The sequence below is a fragment of the Clarias gariepinus genome, chromosome 2 (assembly GCF_024256425.1).
Source record: "Clarias gariepinus isolate MV-2021 ecotype Netherlands chromosome 2, CGAR_prim_01v2, whole genome shotgun sequence".
Classification (NCBI taxonomy): domain Eukaryota; kingdom Metazoa; phylum Chordata; class Actinopteri; order Siluriformes; family Clariidae; genus Clarias; species Clarias gariepinus.
This window is the reverse complement of record NC_071101.1, coordinates 18020942-18044666: the sequence shown is the minus strand read 5'-3', so window position 1 is coordinate 18044666 and position 23725 is coordinate 18020942. Positions and strand designations below refer to the sequence as shown.

The following is a 23725-nucleotide window of genomic DNA, read 5'->3' as shown; positions in this document are numbered from 1 at the left end:
TCTCAAACCTGAAAATTAAATACATCTCTGTGAAATAATTAATACACTTATACCCTAGCACAACATGTATATATAGCCTCCTCACACACACTAAAACTGTTATAATATGATTTTTACATGTCACAACATGTTTTCATTTTCATTTTTTCTTTCAGTATTATGAATACTATAAAAACTATATTACTATCCACATTATTATTCTTATTTTCTTTACCAGACGCTTGATTTTCTCTTCCATGTAAAGGAATTGTCTTTGGGAGTAGTAAAGATTAGCAAAGAAAAGTTTTATGACGCATGACCATTATCATTAAAAAGTATTTGACTGTTTTGATGTATTGTATTGTATGTTTTGATGTTGTTGTGCAATGCCAGTGCATTGTCTTGTGATCCACACAGTTCTTTTTTTAATGCACTAATAAATTGAATCCAAATTCAAATTTTATCTGTCACATACACAGTCATACACAGTACAATATGCAGTGAAATGCTTGGTCCATTTATGGCTTTTAACTTTAAAATTCTTCCGTCACCCCACCCCGGGAGAATCTCCTGGAGTAGTCGGCAACTTCAACGATTCCATATAAGTTTAGACCTGCATCTCTGTGCATGGCATCAGCCTTATAGTAATTCCACTTTAAGTCTAACTTTATGTACATGAAAAGGATTGTTTTGCACTGTCCTTCAATGTTGTACCATAAGTACTTTACAAATGTGAATATAAATGGAATGACAATAAAGTTTATTTGGGTGGATATGTTTTAACAATGAATGAAATACAGAAGCAGACTTCAACATGTATTTTACATTACTGACGTTTTTTTTAAAGAACTACTTGCTTAAAGACACAATAACCTTACCCTGATAACAAATTTAAAACCACACTATTTCACACAGCCTTACTTACTACAATGATACAATTGTGCTTAAGTAGGATGTGGATCTAAGATAATCACACAGTCAGTCTTATAGTGATGTAGTACTTAACCTTTTTTATCCAAGAACTCTATATTCATTTGAATATAGTCATATTCATAACATATGTTCAGTATATTTTATATATTGCGTTATTAAAATGTTGAACAAAAACATTGTTTATATGGTAGCCTCCACTAGACAGGCAAATCAGAAAACAATGAAGAAACATCAGCACCAGAGAAAAATGTTTCCATTCACTGATCACACAGAAATACATTTTTAAGTGTTATAAAGAACAGAAGGAATATGTCGGCATTAACCAGACACAGTGCAAAAGTTCCACTTAACTGGTGTGGTCTGTTAATTATGGAGAAAACCCTAGGCCATATTAACTTTTGGCTGAGACAGGTTAATTTTTTGGGAGAACAGTAAAGATGTGCCAAACCACTTCACATACCTGGGCATGCTTCTTCTACCAGGTGTGTGTAATCAAGTTTGAGCGCAAATGAGACATAGAGGTAACGTAACATAGCATGAGGTCACCTATTTTTTTTTCTTCTCACACATTTTAAGACTGTTATAATATGATTTTTACATGCCGCAACATGTTTTTATTCCTTTTTTCCTTTCAGTATCATACTTATGTATCAATAACCACATTATTATTATTATCCGTTTCTTTAACAGATGCTTGATTTTCTCTTTTATGTATATAGGTTGTCTTTGAGAGTTTATCCGGAGTAGTAAAGGTTATAAAAGAAAAGGTTTATGATTCATATCCAGTATCACTTAAAAGCCTTTTGGCACCTATTTGTTTTTCATCTATTCATCTTCTACTCCGCTTATCCTATGTACAGTAGACTTTGGGCATGAGGTGGGGTATGCCTGGATAGGGTGCCAATTTATCGCAGGACACACACTCTTTTACACAATATGCGCAAGTTTGGAATGCCAGGTAACATAATCTGCATGTGGTCGGACTGCTGAAGGAAACTGGAATACCTAGAGGAAAACCACCAAGCACATGGAGAACACGCTAAGTCAATGCACACAAACCTGAGGAACCCCGAAACAAACGTGACGTCACCTATTTGTTTTTGTAAAATAAATAAATAACAAATGAGTTGGTGGCAATTTATATCTCACCCTTTCAAATCAAGATGACACGAGCACGTGTGACAAATTTTTTTTAAGGGGGATAACAGATACACCCAAAAATAGTCACTCTTCATGTTCAAAAGAGAAAACGATTCAAGCAAATAAAGATTGTCTTTCGTATAATGAAGTGTCTGATTTCCACAGCTACGTGTATTTATGAACCTCTTATTATCCATGTGCTTTTTTCTCCGACTAGTGGAAACATGTCTCAAACATTCTGTAGAGCACTTCTCTAATACTGTACGTCACGCTTACATGGGTGAAGCCTGTATAAGTGGGATAATTCTGTGTCCGTGAGAACTTTGGGGAAATGTGTTAAGAAATCAGGTAGACGCCAAAATCAATGCGAACTTCCAGTTTAATTTAAGTTTAGTTGAACCAGTTTGTGGTTTGAACTAATTCCATGGGGTATTCAGTACCAGCATCACTGTTCCTTTTGTTTGTCCCTTTTTTTTTTTTTTTTTTAAAGAAAACTACTGTACTGTTACTTTTACAGCGTAACAAATCCCAAATGTTTGTCTGTTGGGAGACAAACTTTGTAGCAAGTTATATTTTCCTTAAAAAAAGAGAAGAAGAAAAAGAAGAAGAAGGAGAAGAAGCTCGTATGAAGTCATTATGAATCTGTTTTCCAAACAAAACCACACTGTAGTATAGAATAATAGAATAGAATAATATTAATAATGGCAGGACTTTAAGACATGTTCTCGTTCACTTAAAATAATTTGAACATAAAAAAACCCTCTCCAGCCGTTAATCAAGTGAAAGATGATGAGATTATCAGTATACAGACTCGCACTTATTACTCCTAACACTTTACATGAAACGTGAGAGCGAAAAGAAAGCAAAAAGCGATTGTGCTTTACCTTTTCTCCAGCACACCTTGATGGTTTGTTCTCGGGCATTCGCTGTGTTTCCGTATACCACTCGGTTTCAAACTCTTTTCCCCATTCAGTCCCTCCTGCTCGATGTGTGTTTGTGTGTTGTTAAAGCGAGTCTGTCTTTTTGGCAAAGAGCATCTGTTCCGTTCGCTAGCGGCTTTATAGAGCAGGCAGGACGCACACTAAAGAGGTTACCTCCGGTCACGAGGAACGAGAGCGCGCGCGCGCGCCTGCGTGCGTAAGTCTGTGTGTGTGTGTGTGTGTGAGTGGGTGTGGGTAGGTGCATCCTACTCAGTGGGCGAATATCCAGTAAAAAAAAAAAAAAATGCCCGAGATGAGCCAATGCACTAACTAGTAAACAGTGCTTTTATGTCATTATTATTTTTATATACAGTGGTTTATATATAGTAGGATGCTCTTTTGAACTGTTTATCTTACACTGATAATATAAATGTGTTTTTTTATTCATTTATTTATTTTCACAATGTGACAAGTTGGACAGCACGGTGGCTTAGTGGTCAACACTGTCGCCTTGCACCTCCAGGATCTGTGGTCGATTCCCAGCCAGGCTCGATTCCCGCCTCCATGTGCTTTATGACTTTCCTCCAGGTGCTCCGGTTTACTCCCACAGTCCAAAGACATGCAGATTAGGCTAATTGTAGTGTAGTGTGTGAATGAGTGTGTGAGTGCATGTGTGTGTGCACATGGAGTGTCTGCGATGTCCAGGGTGTACCCCACCTTGTGCCCTTAGTCTCCTGGGATACGCCCTTAGGCCCCTGTGACGCTGTATATAGGACAAATCGATATAGACAATGAGTAAGTGATGAAGCGAATATGAGTGTGACTAGTAATTGATTATCACTCACTCATAGTCTATACACTTTATACTGTAAAAAAAGCGATAAACCTGCATGTCTTTGGGTTATAGGAGGACACCAGGGTACCTGGAGGAAACCCACCAAGCATGGGGAGAACATATAAACTCCATGCACACACACCAGTCAGTGCTAACCATTAAGCCACTGTGCCACCTGTAATTGATAAATCTATATTATTAATTTATCAGATATCTAAATTAATTATACAATGTTCAAGTAATAAACAAACAATTCATAGATAGTATAGCTTCATTAGTTACATCTAATTACACTTCTATAATACTGTTTGACTTATCTTAGAAGTGGGATGTCAATTCAATCTCCAAAGCAGCATGAAGTTGATGTCGCCATATTTATCTGATTATTGCTTAGCTGTGATAATAATGTGGATGTAATGCCACAAAACAGCGAACTGTTTAGTCTATGTTACAGTTTAAGTGAAGTGAATATGTTTGCATGCTTATTGATGTCAAACAAACCCTAGGTAAAAAATTACTTTCAAGTTGAAGAGGTCCTTTGCTTACTGCTGATGTTGTGACCAGATTGGTGTTACTTGTTGAACTTGGGGTTGAGAAGAGCTTCCCAATGTTTCTGATTTTAGGGAGGTATATGGGTTTTAGTCAAACAGCATAAGACAAATCTGTCAACATTGACAATATTGCTGTCTCACAGAGTCCTGGTCTAATTCTGAGGCCTGTGATGGACTGGTGCCCACTGGACAGCTTGGAACATACTCCCAGCTATCCAGAGTGTGCTCTAATCTGTTTCTGGGCTGGAACTTGGATCCTGACCAGGATAAAGCACTCACTGATTAAGCACTTAAATTTCATTTTTAAAATAACTACATATTTATTCTATCTATTTTTGTTCACATTTTTTCCTGTTTTATGATATTCTCTTCTTATGAGCCTTAAGGTTACATCTCCCATATCTAGGACCATTTTATTGGCCTGTGTAATAAAATCTTTTTAAAAAAAAATGGAAAGCCACATTAACAATTTGTCCACGAGAATAGATGATTCATGTTTTCACTACTTCATGCTGATGGTAAATGCATTTGTGAAACCACAGCACTGAGCCTAATCACAGACTATTGATAGCATTAGAGCAGCCAAAGGTCACCTGGGCTGACTCAACCTTTGAACATGATGCTTCTCAAACACTTTACATTTTTCACATGCTTGGTTGAGAATAGTTTCCTTATTATTGTCATTCAGAGCATAATATTGCTTAATAGTTAACAGGACAACAGTACAACTTAACATTACTTAACTAAAGCAAAAAAGAAACAAGGCCTGTTTAGTCATTACACATACACATGCAATACAGTACAACAGTGATTCTTTTCATAGCCCAATTTTGACAACAGTAGGGGGTTGAAAGAGGTCAGCTCTGAAGTGACAGCACAGGCAGTACAGAATCTTTCTCCAGACTTACCACTTTACTATGACCACTTTCCAAATTAAAGTCCATTCCCTGGCTTTTCCTCTTTGTATTGTATTTCAGTTCATACTTTTTACACTTGTAAAAATGATGCAATGGGTTTATATATGAGATAAAATCAGGGTGAAATATTTAAGAAATCTCTTTGCTTTAGTTGAAATCAGATTTTTTTATATTTATTTCTAAACCTTATCTTTGATTTAAGGCCAAAGTGCAGTGCTCTTCCAAACTTGACTCATTTGTACTCTCACTGAGGTCATTACGTTACCAGGTTCAAAGGTAACAATTGTTTTGATATACAATTAAATTTTTTTAATTTGATTTATTTGTACCTGTCTTCCTCCTTTATTTTAATTTATTCTGTGGTAATGAGATAATTTCAAAATAATGTTGTTTTTTTTTAATAAGTAAAATATTGTACTGAATGACTCTGATTTGAATGGGTCATTGTGCTTCTGAAAAGAAATGAAAGAACACGAGAGAGGGAGAAAATCCACAGATTTGTCTTTCTGGTTAGAAATCTACTCTACAGTGTTTATTAAAGGAAGACTGGGATCCACAATATGGAAATTTCATACACACTCAGCATGCCTTACATACTGACCACAGGTAACCCCGCGCGCTCCCAATCTGGGGGAAAGGTCGAGTGACGTCATGGCCCGCTTGCTGGTCCAGACAGATGCTGCAGTACAGCGCGTTCGCGGAAGTGATGAGTCCGTGTCCGACATTAGTGATGACGAAAGACATCACAGAATGAGGAAATAACGGAATGAGCGAAAGCTCTGCCAAGCACAGTCACGGGGACATGCTGTCTCTTCCCGAAAACCTATTTATGAGGGGTTATTCTTCTAAACTTGTAAACTGAACGTCAACTCTAGAGACTGGGCTGTAGAATTCCCATAATCACAAAACCAGGGACCCTATACTCCCCATAGACCCTAGATCTATCTATCTATCTATCTATCTATCTATCTATCTATCTATCTATCTATCTATCTATCTATCTATCAGATGGTGGGAATCTCACCCCATTTTCACCTTTTTGCCTCATCAAACCAATTTAAGGTTGTCTAATTTTTTTATCCAAATATATAGGAAAAAACTCAAGCAACATATTAATATTTTAAAGAGAGAACTTTGTGTCTGTAAAAGGCTACGGAATAAAAAGCTCATGGCTAACTAGGCAAAATATACTGGCTGGGCCGGAAAAAAGGCCATCATTTCAGAAGTGGCAAATAACTGAATTTTATTTCATTTTATTTAAAATAAAAATGGGTCATATAGGCAAAGAAATAACACAGATCACATGATCACATGTTTTTCTGGTTGTTTTTGGGTTTTTTTATGATGAAAAAAAATGCTCATTTTAAGAGTTCTACAGTTTTGCCACGGCATTCCCATATTACGGTAGTGGTAAAATTTACACGTTATAAAAGTCATGATAACCTTTGTTGTACCTATCATATCCAAAAACCCAAATGCACAGTATGATGTCTGAAGCCTCTCTGTTATCAAGGCTTCCATAAAAGCTGATATATGGCTCAGTTGGTTAAGACTGTGGGTTACTGAGCTATTGATTGGATGGTTGGGGGTTCAAGCCCCAGCAGTACCATGATTCCATTCTTGAGCTCTTGAGGAAGACCCCTAGCTCTATCTGCTCCAGAGGTGCTGTATCCTGGCTTAACCTGTAGTCTGATTTGAGCTTCCTAACTGGATATGCAATTCACTATGCTGTAAGGTACATGTGATTTTAATTTAATCTTATCTCTTTTATTTTTTAATCAACATTGATCTATGCTGTGTTGCTGGCACTAATCTGTGCTTTTAAGGGTTTTAAAAACTGTCTGACACATTATTCCACCCTAAAAGAACTGTGCTGAACCTTCAAGTTTGTGTAAAGAAATGTAGTCAGGAAGAAATATTGAGTGGCGATCACTTAAATGCTTATTAAAGATGCATGGTTAAACATTGACAGTAGGTAGGTAAAACGTTATTGTCATTGCATCGTACAGGTATTCAGCAACAAAATGCAGTTTAGCATCTATCGGAAGTGCAAAATAGTAGTGTAGTGAAAACAACAGTTATGTTTAGTTGTAAAATTATTATTCCATAACAATGTGATGAAAACTCACATGATTAGGATTAAACAGCTCTGTGGGAATACGAAAACCACTTGCTAGTAAGACTCATTAGGAAAACACTTTAATTTACCAGGGAACATAGTTTGTACAAGTTTGAACTTTTGAGCAATGTAAAAAGGTCATGTGGTCTGATGAGTTCTGATTGACCCTATTCAATAGTGATGTCAGGATAAAAAGAAAAGCACATGAAGCGATGCACCCATCATGGATAGTGTCCAATGTCTGGAGGCAGTACTGTATATTATCTGGTATTGTTTAACTTAGTCAGCAAAGTTATTTGCCAATAAAATGAATCAGTGGATGATCTAAATATGTTAAATACATTACATTTAGGCATTTGGCAGACACTCTCATCCAGAGCGACTTACATTTTTATCTAATTACACACCTGAGCAGTTGAGGGTTAAGGGCCTTGCTCAAGGGTCCAACAGTGGCAACTTGGTGGTCGTGGGGTTTGAACCTGGGATCTTCCGAACCGTAGTCCAATGCCTTAACCACTGAGCTACCCCTGGGCCTGGTCAGGGCATAACATATTTTTTTTCTTCCCTGATGGAAAAGGCACATTTCTGGATTTAAACTGTGAAAATGTGGTACTGCAAGCATAAGGAGTCATTTTCACACATGAATTTGCCACCGCACTGTGCACCATAATCAAAGCTAAAGGTGATCAAGACAATGCATCATTGTAAACACTGAAATAATTGAAAAGTTGGATTATGTGATCAGAACCATCAAGAAATCCAACAATTATTTTATTTTATTTTAAGCTTAAAGGAGATATAATTCCAAAGTAAAGCACTACACCTGTACCATCAATGCACTTTGACAAAAATAAAAATAAAATAGAAAAAAGGTGACTATTTCAGCCACAGTCTACAGATTTCATTGTGTGATATGGGCTTATAAAGGGCCTTGACAGGTTTTAGTGCTGGACCCATTTTGTCAATGCAAATGTAGATAAACAGTTTAGATGAACATGGCTGCCTCTTCTACTGTTACTAACTTCACCAAAAGGTAAATAATGCTGTGTCTAATATTAGTTCCATTGTAAACTTAACAGTATTTTTTGATTGCCTAGTATTATTAACACGAAGGTTATACAATAATGTGGTTTCAAATAACCATTAAATACAGTAAGGGTTAAACAAATGTTTATTATGTAGACTACCATATGTCGTGCAACATAAATTTTTCCAAATAAAACCATGTGATGTGTGTAAGCCTTTGAAAAAGCATGGGGTGCACTGGTGGTATCGTGTTTCCCAAGTGCATTATTCTTTAAAGCTGACTAAACTCAACTTGTCCTGTGGGACAAAGTATCCTGAGCCTGCAGAATCTGACAGGCTGCTACAGGAAGGCTCAGGCTGCGATAAGGGAAAAGTGTTTTTTTTCTTTAAGGTTTTCAGAGCAAATAAAAATGCACAACAAAACATACTGTACTACAACAACATGTGCATTGTGTGCCCCAAAAGATGTAAACAGCTTATCATCACATCGATATGGGGGCCAAACTGTTATAACAAAGTTGGACTAATACAGGTGTCCAAAATGTTCTTGTATTCTGTAGCATTACGATTTCTATTCATCGAAGCAAGGGGCCCAAACCTGTTCCAGCATGACAATACTCCTGTACACAAAGAGATGTTACCTGACCTGACTTCAGTAATGTACTGTACTTGTTGCTGAATAAGAAATCCCCAGAGCCAAACCCAAAAATCCATTGGAAAACCTTCCCAGAAGTAGGGAGGTTTTTATGATAGCAGAGGAAGACTCATTATTGCCCATGGTTTTGGAATATACAGGTAAAACATTTCGGTGTAAGGGTCAGATGTCCACATAATTTTGGCTATACAGTCTATGCAATGGCAAGACACAGATAAACAAAATTATGCTGACATTAATTTGTTCTTTTGTTTTGTTTTGTTTCTAGAGATTCATGTGATTTGGGATGAAAGTTCAAATCCTGGGACCCAATAGAGGAATTGCAGAGTGCCATTAAAGGAGGTAAACAACTTCACAAAAAAACACACACCCCTAAACCACAATGCAATGTGGTCTATGATTATAAAAAGCATTAGGTCATAAATGGCTTAAGAAAATGTAAGAATTGACTGACTCAATTGAAATATGATGCCTGACCTTACATCGTAAACCGGTAATTTGTTGTGTAGTGGTAGGTATAATGTCATGCGAGACATTCTAACCTTAACCTTAATGATAAATCTTCTAGATTTACACCCTAAATTATTACATAAGAAACTGTAATACTCTGCGCAGATCTACACAAAATAAAATACAGATATCAAACAATTTGATTCATCAGTTAAAAGCTTATGATAAGAGGATGTTTACACAAAACCATGTTGTAACATCACCAGATTACCCTATCTGCAAGCATTATCTTGCAGCTGCAAGACAGACATTTTTAAGTACATGGCAAATAATAGAACCAGGAAAGATCGGATCCACACAATCAAAGTTAAACTGTTAACACATATCTATTAACTATTCTGATGTGTATGATTCCGACCATTTACTCTTATATAGACCTGTATTAAATCTACATAGCTTTCAATATAGAAAATTTTATGGCTATTTTCTATATAATATGTCTTTGACACATTCATTAATTTTCTATATTGCATATATTTTTTAGGGTCATAATAAGCCTCTCCTAGGAGACTTTGGGCATGTTGTGGGTGCCATCACAGGGCAGACACACACACTATCAGCTATTCTGGGAATGCCAGTTAGCCAAGTCAGCATGTGTTTGGACTGTGAGAGGAAACCGAAGTACTTAAGAGAAAATACACCAAGCATGAACATGCAAACTACACACACAGACCTGAGGCAGGAATTGAACCCTTGACCCTGGAGTTGCTAGGCCACAGTACAATACAATTACGTCACTATGCTACTACCGAGCTAATATATTCTTTCTGGTAATTAATTTAATTTAATTTTTATTTTTCAATGAACTTGCTATTTAATTGTTAAAATTGATTAGGTTATGATGCAATAAATAAATAAATAAATAAATAAATAGATAGATAAAACACTTGGAAGTTTTACTAACATTTACCAGCTGTACAACTACTAGTAGATTTTACTGTTGTGTTTCACTTACAGTTATAAAGAGAATTAGACTGAACATCCAACAAACCTATTAATTCATTCATTGTGAGGTTGCTTGTTGGTGACGTCAGATTCATAAACTCACACCAAGGTACCATTATACCAGTACTTAAAGCGCTGGAATTTGTTTTATCTATTACATTAGATCGCCCTCTAGTGGACAGAGAAATACATTTCCAATGTGAAGCCCAACGTGTTTACTACAGCTGTTTACAGTATAGTAACTGGGTGGGATCGATCCATCCACCTGTATCTCCCTCCCTCCCTGTTTCTCTTCTCTCCCCCTCTCTCTCTGTCTTGGCACACACACATACACACACACACACACACACTAATGCCCACCCTCTCCCTGGTACAACAGCGAACAATAGAACAATGGCTCCCTTCTCCATCGCGCCTTGGCAGCTCGGTGCCATTGCCGGAGTCAGCTCGTAATGCTGCTTTACACGGGGGAAGATGGGCGAGCAGAGACGATCAGCATCAAGCTCCTATCAGCCGAGGTCTATCTGGAGAAAGGTGGATTTAGTCTTTCGATCACTGACACATACAGATAAGTCACAGTGATGGCTGGACAATTTTGGGGGGTAAAATTTAAGAAAGAGCACAAAGAGTCTCGGGAAATAGGCTACACCTATGGCGTTGACTAAATAGAATAGTTTACAAGGATTTGCTTGAAATGCTTAATTAACTTGTGTATTCTTTGAAGACAAAGTGCAGTGTATTAATAGTCTGTATGAGATATTTGTTACCTCTAGTCCACAATAAACTATTGATGTACAGTATATATTACTAGCTAAAGCTACACGTAAGCTGAATTGTAATATGCTGTTTATTGTAGAATTACACGTCTATTACCAGACGTATTTGATTGTTTCTACCACACGACGCCATAAAAGGGTTGTACGCGTCGTGGCTTGTATTTGTTTCTTTGTTTGTTTTAACGAACTTCCGGAATGGGCGTGGCTATAGTATCGATTAGACTAATTGATGTCCCTGACCGTGGTGTTGATTCGGCCTGTATCCGTTAAAGGTGATCAACATTAATGCTACCATTAATTTTGTATTGATAATGCGTTATCATTTAATACATTTAACATCTAGCTTATACGGCATGTACTTATTCTGTAGGAAAGTTTTGTAGGTTTGTACAAGCGCACAGCGTTGCTGTTTGGGAATAAATGAAGATACTTTATTATTATTATTATTATTATTATTATTATTATTATAGCCAATCAAATAGGCTAACTACATCCATATAGGCATTTATTAAAACTGGTAAATTTAAAAATTAATTAATTAGGTTTTTAAACTGGGCTATGTGATTTATTATTATTATTATTATTATTATTATAATTATTATCATTATTATATATCCATCTAATAATAATAATAATAATAATTATTATTATTATTATTATTATTATTATATATGTGTATTTCTTTGCAATAGTACAGGGTAGAAAGCTATTTTGTTTTATTTACATATAAAAAAACTTTACAATTTAAAATCATCACATTTAATGTCTATAAAAATTATATAAAATTACATTACATGAATTATATATATATATACATAAAAAAAAAAAAAACATGCCCATTGGAGGGGGTTTTAAAATTGGCGGTGTCGTCGTGCGTCCCAGCATCCCTTGCGCGCGCATCCTCGGCCAGCTCGCGGCGTGAGTGGACGATGCGTTTCTGTTCCGGCTACACCTGCTCAGTCCGGCCGGAAGTGCAGCGCTGTTAATCCTGAAGTATTAATCCTTCTTTACCTGGAGGCAGGAGAGACGATATTAGTTCGCTGCGTTCGCGGGGAGACGCGTTTGCGCGCCTGATCTGATGGACGCGTCGTGTTAGTGCGCGGCACGCGGTGGATGCGGGGGTCAAACACACTTCATCGGCTCCCCGCAACTTGGGCTCATTGTTGTTTTCTTGCGCCGAAGCGTTGAGGTCTGTGCGACTCAAACCTGCAATGGGATGCTGCGGTAGCGCAGAGGTGAGGGAAGCGTGCCATCCTCCGCCTACACCGGCCCTCTGTCGAGCCGGAGACAGAAATCTGACGGAGATGTAGCGCGTGCTGTGATGTGATGTGCTGTGCTGTGTTATTGGGTTGTGATTTAATGTGATGTGTTATTGTGTTGTTTTTGTGTCAATGCCGCCGCGGACTTCACGCCTTGTTGTTGTTGTTTTTGTTTTTAAACACCAGGTTGCAAACCGTGTTGGTTTAATCCTATAGGATCCAGGATGTCCTGGTCTTCCTCCCATAGCGGAGCAGGATGCACTTGACTCTCTAAGTGTTGGTCATTTTGCCTTGTGGATTTCACCGTGTGTGTGTTGTGTGTTAGTGTGCATCCCCTAGTGTACTGATGCGCGAAATATCCCTGCAGCTCCTCTCCGTTTGGAGCCCATCAGGATAAGATGGACTGAGATTTGCTCTCGGTTCAATTGCAGATAATTTCTGAGTGCAGTCTCATGCACTCAAAACGAATATCTGGCACATTTTAACTCTACCTTCAGGATACTACTGTCTTATGCAGGACATTTGATCAAGCACTGCTTCTCGAAGCTCGTGCTCTGTGTTAGTTGCATGCAGTGAGTGCTGTTTGACTGGGATGACATTGCATTTGTGCATTTCAGAGGGTGAAAAGAGAATGGAAACCCTTGGAGGACCGAAGCTGCACAGATCTCCCATGGTTCCTTCTATTTATGCTCTTCTGCGGAGGAATGGTGAGCTACTTATTCAGGACTTCAGATAATAACAGCCTAAAGACACACGCTGATGTACTCTTCATAAGGCATTATTATCTATCATAAACACGGGGCTTAATATTGATCGTATTTTAACTCGGGCCCAAGAGTAATTAAAAGTTACTATTAAAAATGTATTAGCAGGTTGGATTATTTTTAGTACTTAAATATATATGGGTGTTTGGGGAATTGCCCTGTTATTATGCATGTTTTAGGTTGCGATAGCTGTTTAAAGGGGTCTCCAGCTCTATTTTCTCAGGCTTAGAACTGAATGAGAGCACCAATTAATGTCTAAAATACAAGTTTAGTTTTACGGAATTACATAAATCAAGTTCAAGATATTTGTTTTGAATTTGACATTGTGAATATAACCCTAAATGTCTCCATCAACCTTTTTTCTGCTTATAACAAGCCATGTTCTGGGTTTGCTAAACAAATGAGAGAGGGTAATACTGTTTATTTCTAAGCGAGCACCTCTAGTTTCAGGTCCAATGTGCCAACTTCAGCAGAATAATGCATATAAGTGCATATGATTTGATACACAACACAACAAAATAAAATTTCAAACAAAAGAAAAGCTGAGTTGGTTTGTGTTTAGAAAACTTGAGTCATTGACTTATGCCCCCCCCCCTCCCCTTTTTTCTTTTTTAAGAGTTTTTATCAATTTTGTAGTATCTTGGCAAGACATGGTTCAGTCTATTGGAATACTTGGGCAAGTCTGCTTCCAGATTGCAGTCCAATATTTGATGAACCTTGACATATAAAGTCATTGATTTTTAGAATTTAGCTGAAGCTAGCTGTTTTGAAACTCATCCCAATAAAACAACCCCTCCCTTTAGCGGTCCCTCTTCTAAAGCAAAACCCTAAAAAACACATACACAACACCTGCCTGATAGGGTAATAGTGGGTGGATTTTTTTTTCTGGACCATGCAATTTATTGACAAGTGGCAAAATAGAAGGACAGCTTTATTAAGTATTGTGTATTTACTAAATAATGTGTATTCCTAGCTCATGGCCAGTATTCCAGAGTTATGCCCCAGATTCACCACAACGTGTCCATTATAAAGCGGTTACAGAAGATGAATGTATGATTCAATACAACTTTAAACAATGCATAAATGAGAATAAAACAATGCTTAAATGAATTTCTATCATAACTAAGTCTCATAGTGTTTTACATAATACCACAAACTAGAAAGGAATGACACGATCTAAAAGAAATGTTTTTTCCACAATATTAATGATACTTTATACTGTATACTGTATATGCACCATAATAGATTTGAGTCCACACAGCTAGAATGAGATTTGTTTTCTATAATCTTGTTCGATGTGTGCTGAATGCTTATTGTTGTTTGCTTGTTTTTAGGGTGCTATCTGTGGTTACACTATAGTGACAGGCGGTGCAGCACGCCTGGTGTTTGGATATGACAGCTACGGCAACACTTGCGGCCAGAGGAATGAGGCCATTGAAGGGGTCAAGCTCAGCGGCTTGGACCACAGTGACAGAAAGTGAGTCTGCTCTTTTATGCTTTCTTCTGCGTCCTTGCAGCGTCTGTGAACAATTCGGTGCCCTTCGATTATCACATCCATGCATATGTGAGCTAGCTGTGACTTCACCTTCAGACTAGAGAGGCCTGCTAAAGCCACACAAAGGCATAAATAATTCAGAAAGGATCTTAAGGGGGCCGGAGTCACAACCCGCACAGTGCTTAATGGACTACAGGAAGAGTTTTTTTTTTTTTTCTCCCCAATTCATTTGCATTCATGTCAAACTAATTTGCCCTCTCTGTGTTTGGAATAAAGTGTGCTCTTCTCTTTTGTTAGTACTTCATAAATATGGCTTGGTAGAAGCAAGGTCATTCAGTAATGGAGCTTTCACTTGTGTGCACTGATAATGTGAGTCTGCTCAAGTCGTCCTACAGTATGTGTCCCATGCTTTATGAACCAGAACTGCTTGTTCACAACCGCACCCACCTGACCTGTCTTATCAAACTGCAAACTTTCAAGTTCATCAGGAAATTTGTTATCAGGATAATTATGCACACTTTAATTAAAAACTGTTGTTTAAGCCTTGTTTTTTATCCTCAGTCTGTATTTCTAGGCCTTTATGGCTCTTGCTCTAGTTTCAGGTTATCTTGTTCTCATTTTCGGGTCTTTGCCCTTTCGGTCTAGTCATTTGAACTGCTTATTGTTTATGATTTTTGCTCTTTTCTGCATGCTTTTTTTTCCCGACATTGCATTTACCATCTATTAAGCTAAAGCAATCTTTGCTTACTGTCTTTGCTGACTCATACCAGCGGAAACACAAGGCTGAATCAAGCTTAACGTTGAGGTTTGAGTGTCAGTATTTTTATACTGGGAAATGAGTCCTTTAATTAATTCACTGCTGAAGGATCTTGCTTTGTTCTGTGTGTCACTTGGTAGATGATGTCCCAGATGCTACTAGCTTGAAATGACTCGATTAACTATCTGATAAAATCCCAAAAATTAGAAGATGCCATATATTAATGGCGTTCTCAGAGATCATGCCAATAAACCATATGAACAGGAAGCTGCCTCACCGAGCTAAGTCGGCTTTCCAAGACGTCTGATTAACTTGAATTAAATTAAGAGCATCATAGGTAATTTCCTAAAAAAAATGCTGGCACACTGTGAGAATCGAAAACACCTCAAATTGAGCGAACAGGAAATCACTTTGCAGAGGGTGACACCTTTAAAAGTGTGTAGGTTTTCTATTTATGAGTGACTTTGTGTGGGAGTTAAGGCAGGATTATACCTTTTTGGCTCGTTTAGTGCATTTTACTTTGTATTACGTACTACTAGCTAAGTTCTTAGTACTACTGTGTATTTGGAGTACTGTCTTACGTTAAATATTTTTGTTCATGCTTGTTCTTACAATTTGTTAGGCATGCAGTAAGAGGAAATAAGTATTCAGACACTATTGAGGGTCGAATATCAACTTCAGATTCATACACATGTTTTGACATTGTACTTAAAAATATAAAGAAATAAATATGCATTTATAAGCAAGAATGCATAAAAAGGCAACTAATAGGGAAATAAAGTAGAGGAAATACATTAAGACATGATAATCAAGTTTAAGTAATATGAGTATAAGTAATTAGGTTTTTGCATCATTGTGATTAAATTTGGCCCGTGCCTCTTGGCAAATCATCTGCAATTTCCCAAGATTATGAGGGTCCCATGGTTAGCTAGGCTATGCATGGTCTTCTTGTGATATTTTGACTGTATGCTTGGGTTCATTTTCTTGTAGAAAGTTGTTTTATCTTCTCCACAGATTCAATTTCTTGGCAGATGAGATCAAGTTCTCCTTTGATATGTCCCGGTACATCACTCTGTTCATATTTTGTTTGATGACGTGTAATGCCGCAGTTCTGTTTGCAGACAAGCACAACATTTCTTTCTCCAAATATGAAAGGGAATTTTATTGCCAAAAAGATATTAATTAATTTTCTTTGCTGAGGAGCTGTTTGGATTTGTCTAAATGTTTTTAGACACACACGTATGTGCTCCTTGCATATCAAAGGAGTTTTGTGTGAGGTATAGAAACAGAGATGATCACAGTTTATTGGTATTGTTTCCAGTTAGTGTAAGTGTTATTCCTGATGCTTTCTGGTCATCCTGCTCCTCTGTTCTCTAGAGCATGATTTAGTTTTTAATCTTACATTTAGTTTTTAATAATGCATGTGTTTTTTAAACGGTGTCTGAAAGTGTGTTCTGATTTATAGGTAAGTCATGTCATCAAAAGTCATGTGTGTATGTATGTATATATAATACATTATATTTTTTATTAATTACAAGTATATTCAATGATGACTGTGTACCTGTAATTGTACAGTAACACTTTCTCGCCCGTAAGGGTAAAAGCAGAAATAATGTATTTACATTTAAATTCTCTATTATCTAACAATGTCCCTCAGGGGACCATATTGGGTCCTGTCTAATTTTAGAAACTGCAAGTATTATTTTTATGCTGCTGCTGTATTTTGTTGTATGCAGCTGTAAGTGCTTATTTGTTTTGTGAATTTATTGTTACAAAATGTATAAAAAGCGCATTATATACCGAATGCCAGTTCAGGGACTCCATAAACAGATGAATACTCTCTTAAAAATGACCATGTCACCACTTATGTTTGTTTCGGTGTAGGAAATAATTGCCTGAAATCAGTGATTTATAGTCATCATGTTGGAGGATGCTGGGTGTTATCTCTGATGATGACACATTTAAACTAAGGAAGACTGACTTTGCCCAGACAAGAACCTTCTACTTTATTGCTTTGAAACCTGCTCAGTTGCATTTTGGTCTCAGTGAATTAAATGAACGTGTGTAAAAAAAAAAAAAAAAACTGTGCAAATTTACACAACGATTTGGATGCACATAATATTAAATCGAAGTAGACAGCTGCACTTTACTCTTATTGCCATTGTTTTGTTACCAGACAAACCAGCGTGAGTTAGAACCCAAATAGAAAGAAGTGTGTAAAACATACTTAGACACAAAACCTGGAGACAACTGTTTTCTGTCAGGAGTAGCTCAATGATTAAGGCATTAAAATACTAATCGGAAGGCCACAGTTTTAAACTCGAGTACGACCGAGTTGCCACTGTTGGGCCCTTGAGCAAGGCCCTTAACCCTCGACTGCTCAGATGAGATAAAATGTAAGTCATTCCGGATAAGGGTGTCTGCCAAATGCTATAAATGTAAATGGATTGATTATGTAATACCTTTAAATGGATCCCTTTAGGTCATCTTGCCCATCATATGCTTGTATTATTGTACTTTACTGGACATATGACAGACAAGAGTAAGTGGAGTTCTGCCCATATTACAGAAATACACTATATTTTCAAAAGTATTTGCTCGCCTGTCTTCACATACATATGAATTTGGGTAACATCGAATTCTTAAACCATAGGGTTAAATATAATCTTGGCCAACCTTTTGCAGACATAACAGCTTGAACTCTTATTGGTAGGCTTTCCACAGGGTATCTTTATGGGTATGTTTAACCATTTTTCAGAAGCACATTTGTGATGTTGGACGAGAAGGCCTGGCTCGCAGTCTACACTCTAATTCATGTGTGTTCTAATCACACATCAAATGTGTTCTACTGGGTTGAGATCAGGACTCACACCAGTGAAGTTCTTCCACACCAAACTCGCTCATCCATCCATGTCTTTATGGATCTTGCTTTGTGCACTGGTGAGCAGTCATGTTGGAACTGGTGTGGTGTTGTTTTTCAGAAGTTGCGCTTGACTCCCCTTACTTTTAGTGAAAGAAACTCTTAATGCTTCAGCATACCATGAGATTTCCGATAATTTTGTGCTCCCAACTTTGTGGGACAGTTTGGGGATGGCCCCTTCCTGATCCAACATGACTGCGCACCAGTGCATAAAGTAAGGACGATGAATTTCAGATGAATTGGAGTGAAGACTGCGAGCCAGGCCTTCTCGTCCAACCTCACAAATATGCATCTGGAAGAATGGTCAAAAATTCCCATAAACACACTCCTAAGCCTACCCAGAAGAGTTAAAGCTGTTATACACTACAGTTCAAAAGTTTTAGAACACTTTCTAACTCCATGATGGTTCCTGATTTTTATTTCTTTCTACGTTGTAAACGAATGCTAAAGGCGTCCAAAAAATGCATTAATCTCCTTTGAACAGTTAATAGTGAGATGTTTCTGCTACTTATGCTCTGTAAAGACTTCATAACGCCTCTAATCTGAGGTGCTGTTAATGGGTCATTTTTCAGGCTGATAACTCTAAATGAACTTCTCGTCTGCGGCAGAGGTAGGTTTTGGTCTCGTCCTCCTGGGATGGCCTTCATGAGAGCCAGTTTTATTATGGTGCTTAACGGATTTTGCAAATGCACTTGACAATACTGTTCTTGTAAGAACTATTACAGAAAGGCTGACCTCTGTGTTCTAAAATAACAACTGTTGTTTTTCTTGTTTTTACATAATTACCTAATCCCATATGTGTTATTTTATAGTTTTGAAATCCCCAGTATTCAAATAAATCACAAAACAAAACAAAAAAAAACAGAAATTTGCAAGTGTTCTAAAACTTTTGAACGGTAGTGTAGCTGCATAGGGTGGGCCAACATCATATTAAACCCTATGGATTAAGAATAGGATGTTACTCAAGTTAATATTCACGTGAAGGCAGACGAGCGAATACTTTTGGCAATAGTGTATATCATGTTTTGATTTAATAAGGAATTTTAACCATTCACAATGTGTACTGTATCAAGATAGACAGTACATGTTTCACCAATATAATAGTCCATAGTTAAATAGGACGTCATATCATAACTTATTATTGATACTATGTTGTCGTTTTGTGTTGCCAGCTCCACATTCTATGAAATCTTGTCCACTTTCACCGGAGGTGCTTCTCACATCACAGACGCGTGGTTAAATGTAGTGCTCCTATATATGTTGTTGCTAGGTACTTGCAGTATGTTCCTAATGTACTGTAACAGTTCTATTTTTTTTCCCCGAATGAATGAATCATGTGTACAAAGACATTGTTTATGGGGCCTCTGAAAGAGATGTGAGCTAAACCTTATTTAGGAGTCCAGGGAAGTATTATGGGTCCTTTGACCAGGAATCATGGTAATAATTCTATTCAGTGACAGTATGGATAATTAGGTAAGACTAAGGCCACAGGTGGGCCGGCCCACTGCAGAGCGAAGGGACAAGTGAATGACAGCTCGCAGTTGTGAAATTAAATACATGCTAGAATTGCACTGAGCCAACATCTGGCAGCAATTCAGTTGGGGCTCTCCAATTAGTCATTCTTTCCATCATATATTTCTTTTTATTTGTATCTGTTTCTCTTGTTTTGCTCATGGCATACATTTAAAAAAAAAAAAAGGATTAAAATGATTAGTGGGATTTTTGCTTTATGGTCAAAGCCTATTTGTCTGCTAAAGGTTAGTGGCCGCTTGGGAAACCCCTAATGTCACTACGTAAAGTACATTATTTTCTTTATTTTCTTTTATTAATGAATGACAAGTTGGCTCCTGTTCTCACATGCATTAGATAAACATCCTTTCCCCCACTAACATCTCTCTCTCTATCTCTCTCTCTCTCTCTCTCTCCCCACCCACTCACACACCCGGTCATTTTACATTGAACACAGAGGAAAAAGGAAAGCATAATTGGGCCTGGGAGTGTTTACAGCCCTTACTCCTTCTGTGAATGTGTCCTTAAAATCATCACATAAATTAACTGTGTTAAATGACACTTTTTAAAATTTGTTCGATATTATACTTTGACTATATAAAGCCTCTGCCGTGCAAGTCCCTGGTTATGAGCTGTTAATATAGAAGTGATAATGTCTTACAATATGTGCAGTAATACAAAGCTAGGGGTGGACCATAAATATCTCTGCATTTTCTACAAAGTGGACTACAGAGCCACATGGGAAATGTCACAAGCACTGGTATTAAAACAGACTGTGAGCACAATATAATGCAGAGACATGTTTTATACCATGCTGCAACACATGGGAATTAAAAATGTCAACTAAATGTAAAAAAAATTATATTGATTAAAATAGATTAAATACATCAATAAACATGTAAACATAACAATAATGGGTCTACTTGTTCTGATGAGCTTGTTATCATTTATGCGCTATGCATAAATTATAACAATGTATGTATTTTTAAATACTTTTTTTTCAAAGAAACAGAAACAAAAGCGCAACACAGCATGGCTTACTTAAAAACAATATTTTGGAAGGTCCCAGGTTCAAACCCCATGACCACCAAGTTGCCACTGTTGGGCACTCGAGCAATGCCCTTAACCCTAAAGCTGCTCAGATGTATAATAAGATAAAAATTTAAGTCGCTCTGGATAAGGGCCTCTGCCAAATACCGTAATGTAATGTAATGCAATGCAAAAAAAAAAAGGCAAGTAGACTAAAAAAATTGAACATTCAAAGATGTATAAACAGATTACAGGGTTTTAGAGAAAGCATATCTGCAGCAGAGGGGGTGTAAAATACCCGAACTGAGAGCCAAGCGCCAAAATTCTCCCACTGGCACTGTATAATCTCTATAAACATATCTATTAAAACATATTTTTATTACACAAAACTAGCTGGACAGAATTTAATAAAACTTTTGCAGTACTTCAATATCTACCTGAAGTTTAACCTGCACCATAACTGAAATCAAAGGCTACGTTTACACTGTCAGGTAAATGTGACCCAATTCCGATTTTTTGCTCATATGTGACACATATCGGATATGTTCTATGTTTGTGTAAACAGGAAAAAAACGCATGCATTCCGATATTTCGAGATCGGTTTTAGGCCTCCTTCACATGTGGAAATAAATCAGATATAAATCAGATATGTGTTAATGTGATTGTCGTGTAAACGGACAGATCGGATTTCCTGAGTCATTGTGTTCTGTACGTCATTAAAACTGTGACTTCTTCGCGGTTTAATGATGTAATGTTATTCTCCGGTGGAGGCGCGTGTGGAATTATAACATCGCAGGTGACATGGAAAAGGAAAAGGTCCCAGCACCCCGCCCCCCCCCTTTTTATGCTTATTAGGGCTAAATAGCATTAAGAAATCAGTATTTGGTAAATGAAGCATATGTGCAGGCTGCATTTATGCCGTTTTTTTTCTCCTCCTCCGGTTTAAAACCATGGACACGTTTCGCGAACTTTGCATATATCGCAGAGTGTCAAGCATACTTCACCTTCGTCTATCTTGGCTAGTGTGTAGCGCAAGAACCTCCCTTTAAGTATGCGCGAAGTATTAGATGGTATGGCAAGTGTAAACACGTGTATCGGATATGAGTCATAGTCGAAAGAACGTGTAAACAGACGGTCAAAAAAATCAGATATAGGCAACAAATCAGAATTGGGCATCGAGACCTGCAGTGTAAACATAGCCAAAATGCTGTGGAAAAGCGATGTTATGTGCCAGATTTTATCATTTACTAATACTAATAAGCTACAGTACTTGCTCAGTGTAAGCAAACACCTGCACCAATAGATATGAATTAGAAAAGGTAAAGTGAATATTTTTCCTGGGATTAGTTGATATTTTCACTGGTGAAATAACAGCGCTGAAGTGCTGCCATGTTCGGGAATAAATTGTAGATATTCAAGCCCCAGTGCAGTAAGATGTGGCCTCAATAGGTATTATTTTTCTCTCACCACTCCAGGGTGAATGAACTTTAAAACACTCTTTCTTCCAGGGCCGTGAAAGACATTTCGGGCTGTGAAAGCCTCCCGGCTGAGGTTGCAGCAGCACCACAAAGTTTAACACTCTCTTCATGTACTGCTTTAGAATAGTTTATATGTCATATATTTATATAGACTGTTAAACGTATCACTATCAGTTCACGCTTGCACGATAGCATATTTCACCACGACAGAACGAAATCACCAGAGCACCAGGTTTGCACGCAGATGCAGAGGAAGAGTAGGGGCAAGGCTGTGTGAGGAGTGTGAGAGAGGAGAGATGCAAACACTGGCATGGCTTCACGGAAGAATCCAGTTATGTAATGCATCATCACGCTATAAACAGTATGTAAATGGTGTTGTCTCATACTATATCTTTCTTAAAATATATCGATATACCTTACATAATATTTTAATTGAGCATTCAGCAGTGCTCTTTATTTCTGGAATCTTATCTTTCAAAAGGTTTTGATTAATTTCCCTTAACAGCAGCTCTGTGAGTAGATGCAATACTAATTGACATTTTTTTTCTCTATGCACTAATATGTAAATTTTATAATTTTTTTTACAAAATCAGCTTACTCACAGAGATCTCTATAATGGATGCTTTTTTTTTATAATTCAAAACTTAGAAATGTAAAATATCTAACATTACCATGTTAAGGCTTTCGATAAAGATGTTTATTTATTTTATATTTATGGAAGGAATCTTTCACATCAGCACTTTGTACTTAAGTTTCAAGTTTTGCGCATTTCTATTTCTTGATCACATACGACAATTTTTGTCTTATTAACTTTAAGAAAAATTTTTAAATAGAGGTAAGTAAGGAATGTTGGTGTTTTACTGTAGCTGCTTCAATATAACTGTTAACAGGAACTAATTTTATAGATGCTCAACAACATTTAAACAAGTTCTACTACAGGCACAGTGGTAGCTCAGTGGTTAGGGCATTGGACTAGGTTTGGAAGGACACAGGTTCAAATCCCAAACCCAACCCACCCTGTTGGGTTCTTGAACAAGGCTCTTAACCCTCAACTGCTCAGATGTATACTGAGATAAAAGTTAATCTGGATAAGGGAGTCTGCCAAATGCCATGAATTAGCAATAAATTGCTAATAAAAGTAAAAAAGAACTGTATTCAAATTCAAATTTTATTTGTCACATACAAACATACACAGTACGAAATGTAGT

At 37.2% G+C, this 23725-nt stretch overlaps 2 protein-coding genes across 4 annotated transcripts in view; one reads left to right on the top strand and one right to left on the bottom strand.

The window, feature by feature from the left end:
• Positions 1–3101, bottom strand: part of abca1b (ATP-binding cassette, sub-family A (ABC1), member 1B) — a 33223-nt gene extending 30122 nt beyond the window's left edge. Inside the window, exon 1 of the mRNA XM_053516068.1 lies at positions 2937–3101. The gene's annotated coding sequence lies outside the window, so the exon portion shown is untranslated. The remainder of the gene's footprint in view (positions 1–2936) is intronic.
• A 7774-nt stretch (positions 3102–10875) lies between these two features.
• slc44a1b (solute carrier family 44 member 1b) overlaps positions 10876–23725 on the top strand; it is a 37436-nt gene continuing 24586 nt past the window's right edge. For 2 of the 3 annotated variants that reach the window (XM_053476390.1, XM_053476389.1), the window contains exons 1-3: positions 10876–11064; positions 13183–13272; positions 14664–14806. In XM_053476390.1, coding sequence (XP_053332365.1) covers positions 11005–11064; positions 13183–13272; positions 14664–14806 — 293 coding nt within the window. In that variant the 5' untranslated portion in view covers positions 10876–11004. Of the gene's footprint in view, positions 11065–12243; positions 12542–13182; positions 13273–14663; positions 14807–23725 lie in introns of those variants that run through there. The other variant, XM_053476391.1, reaches the window with a different exon arrangement.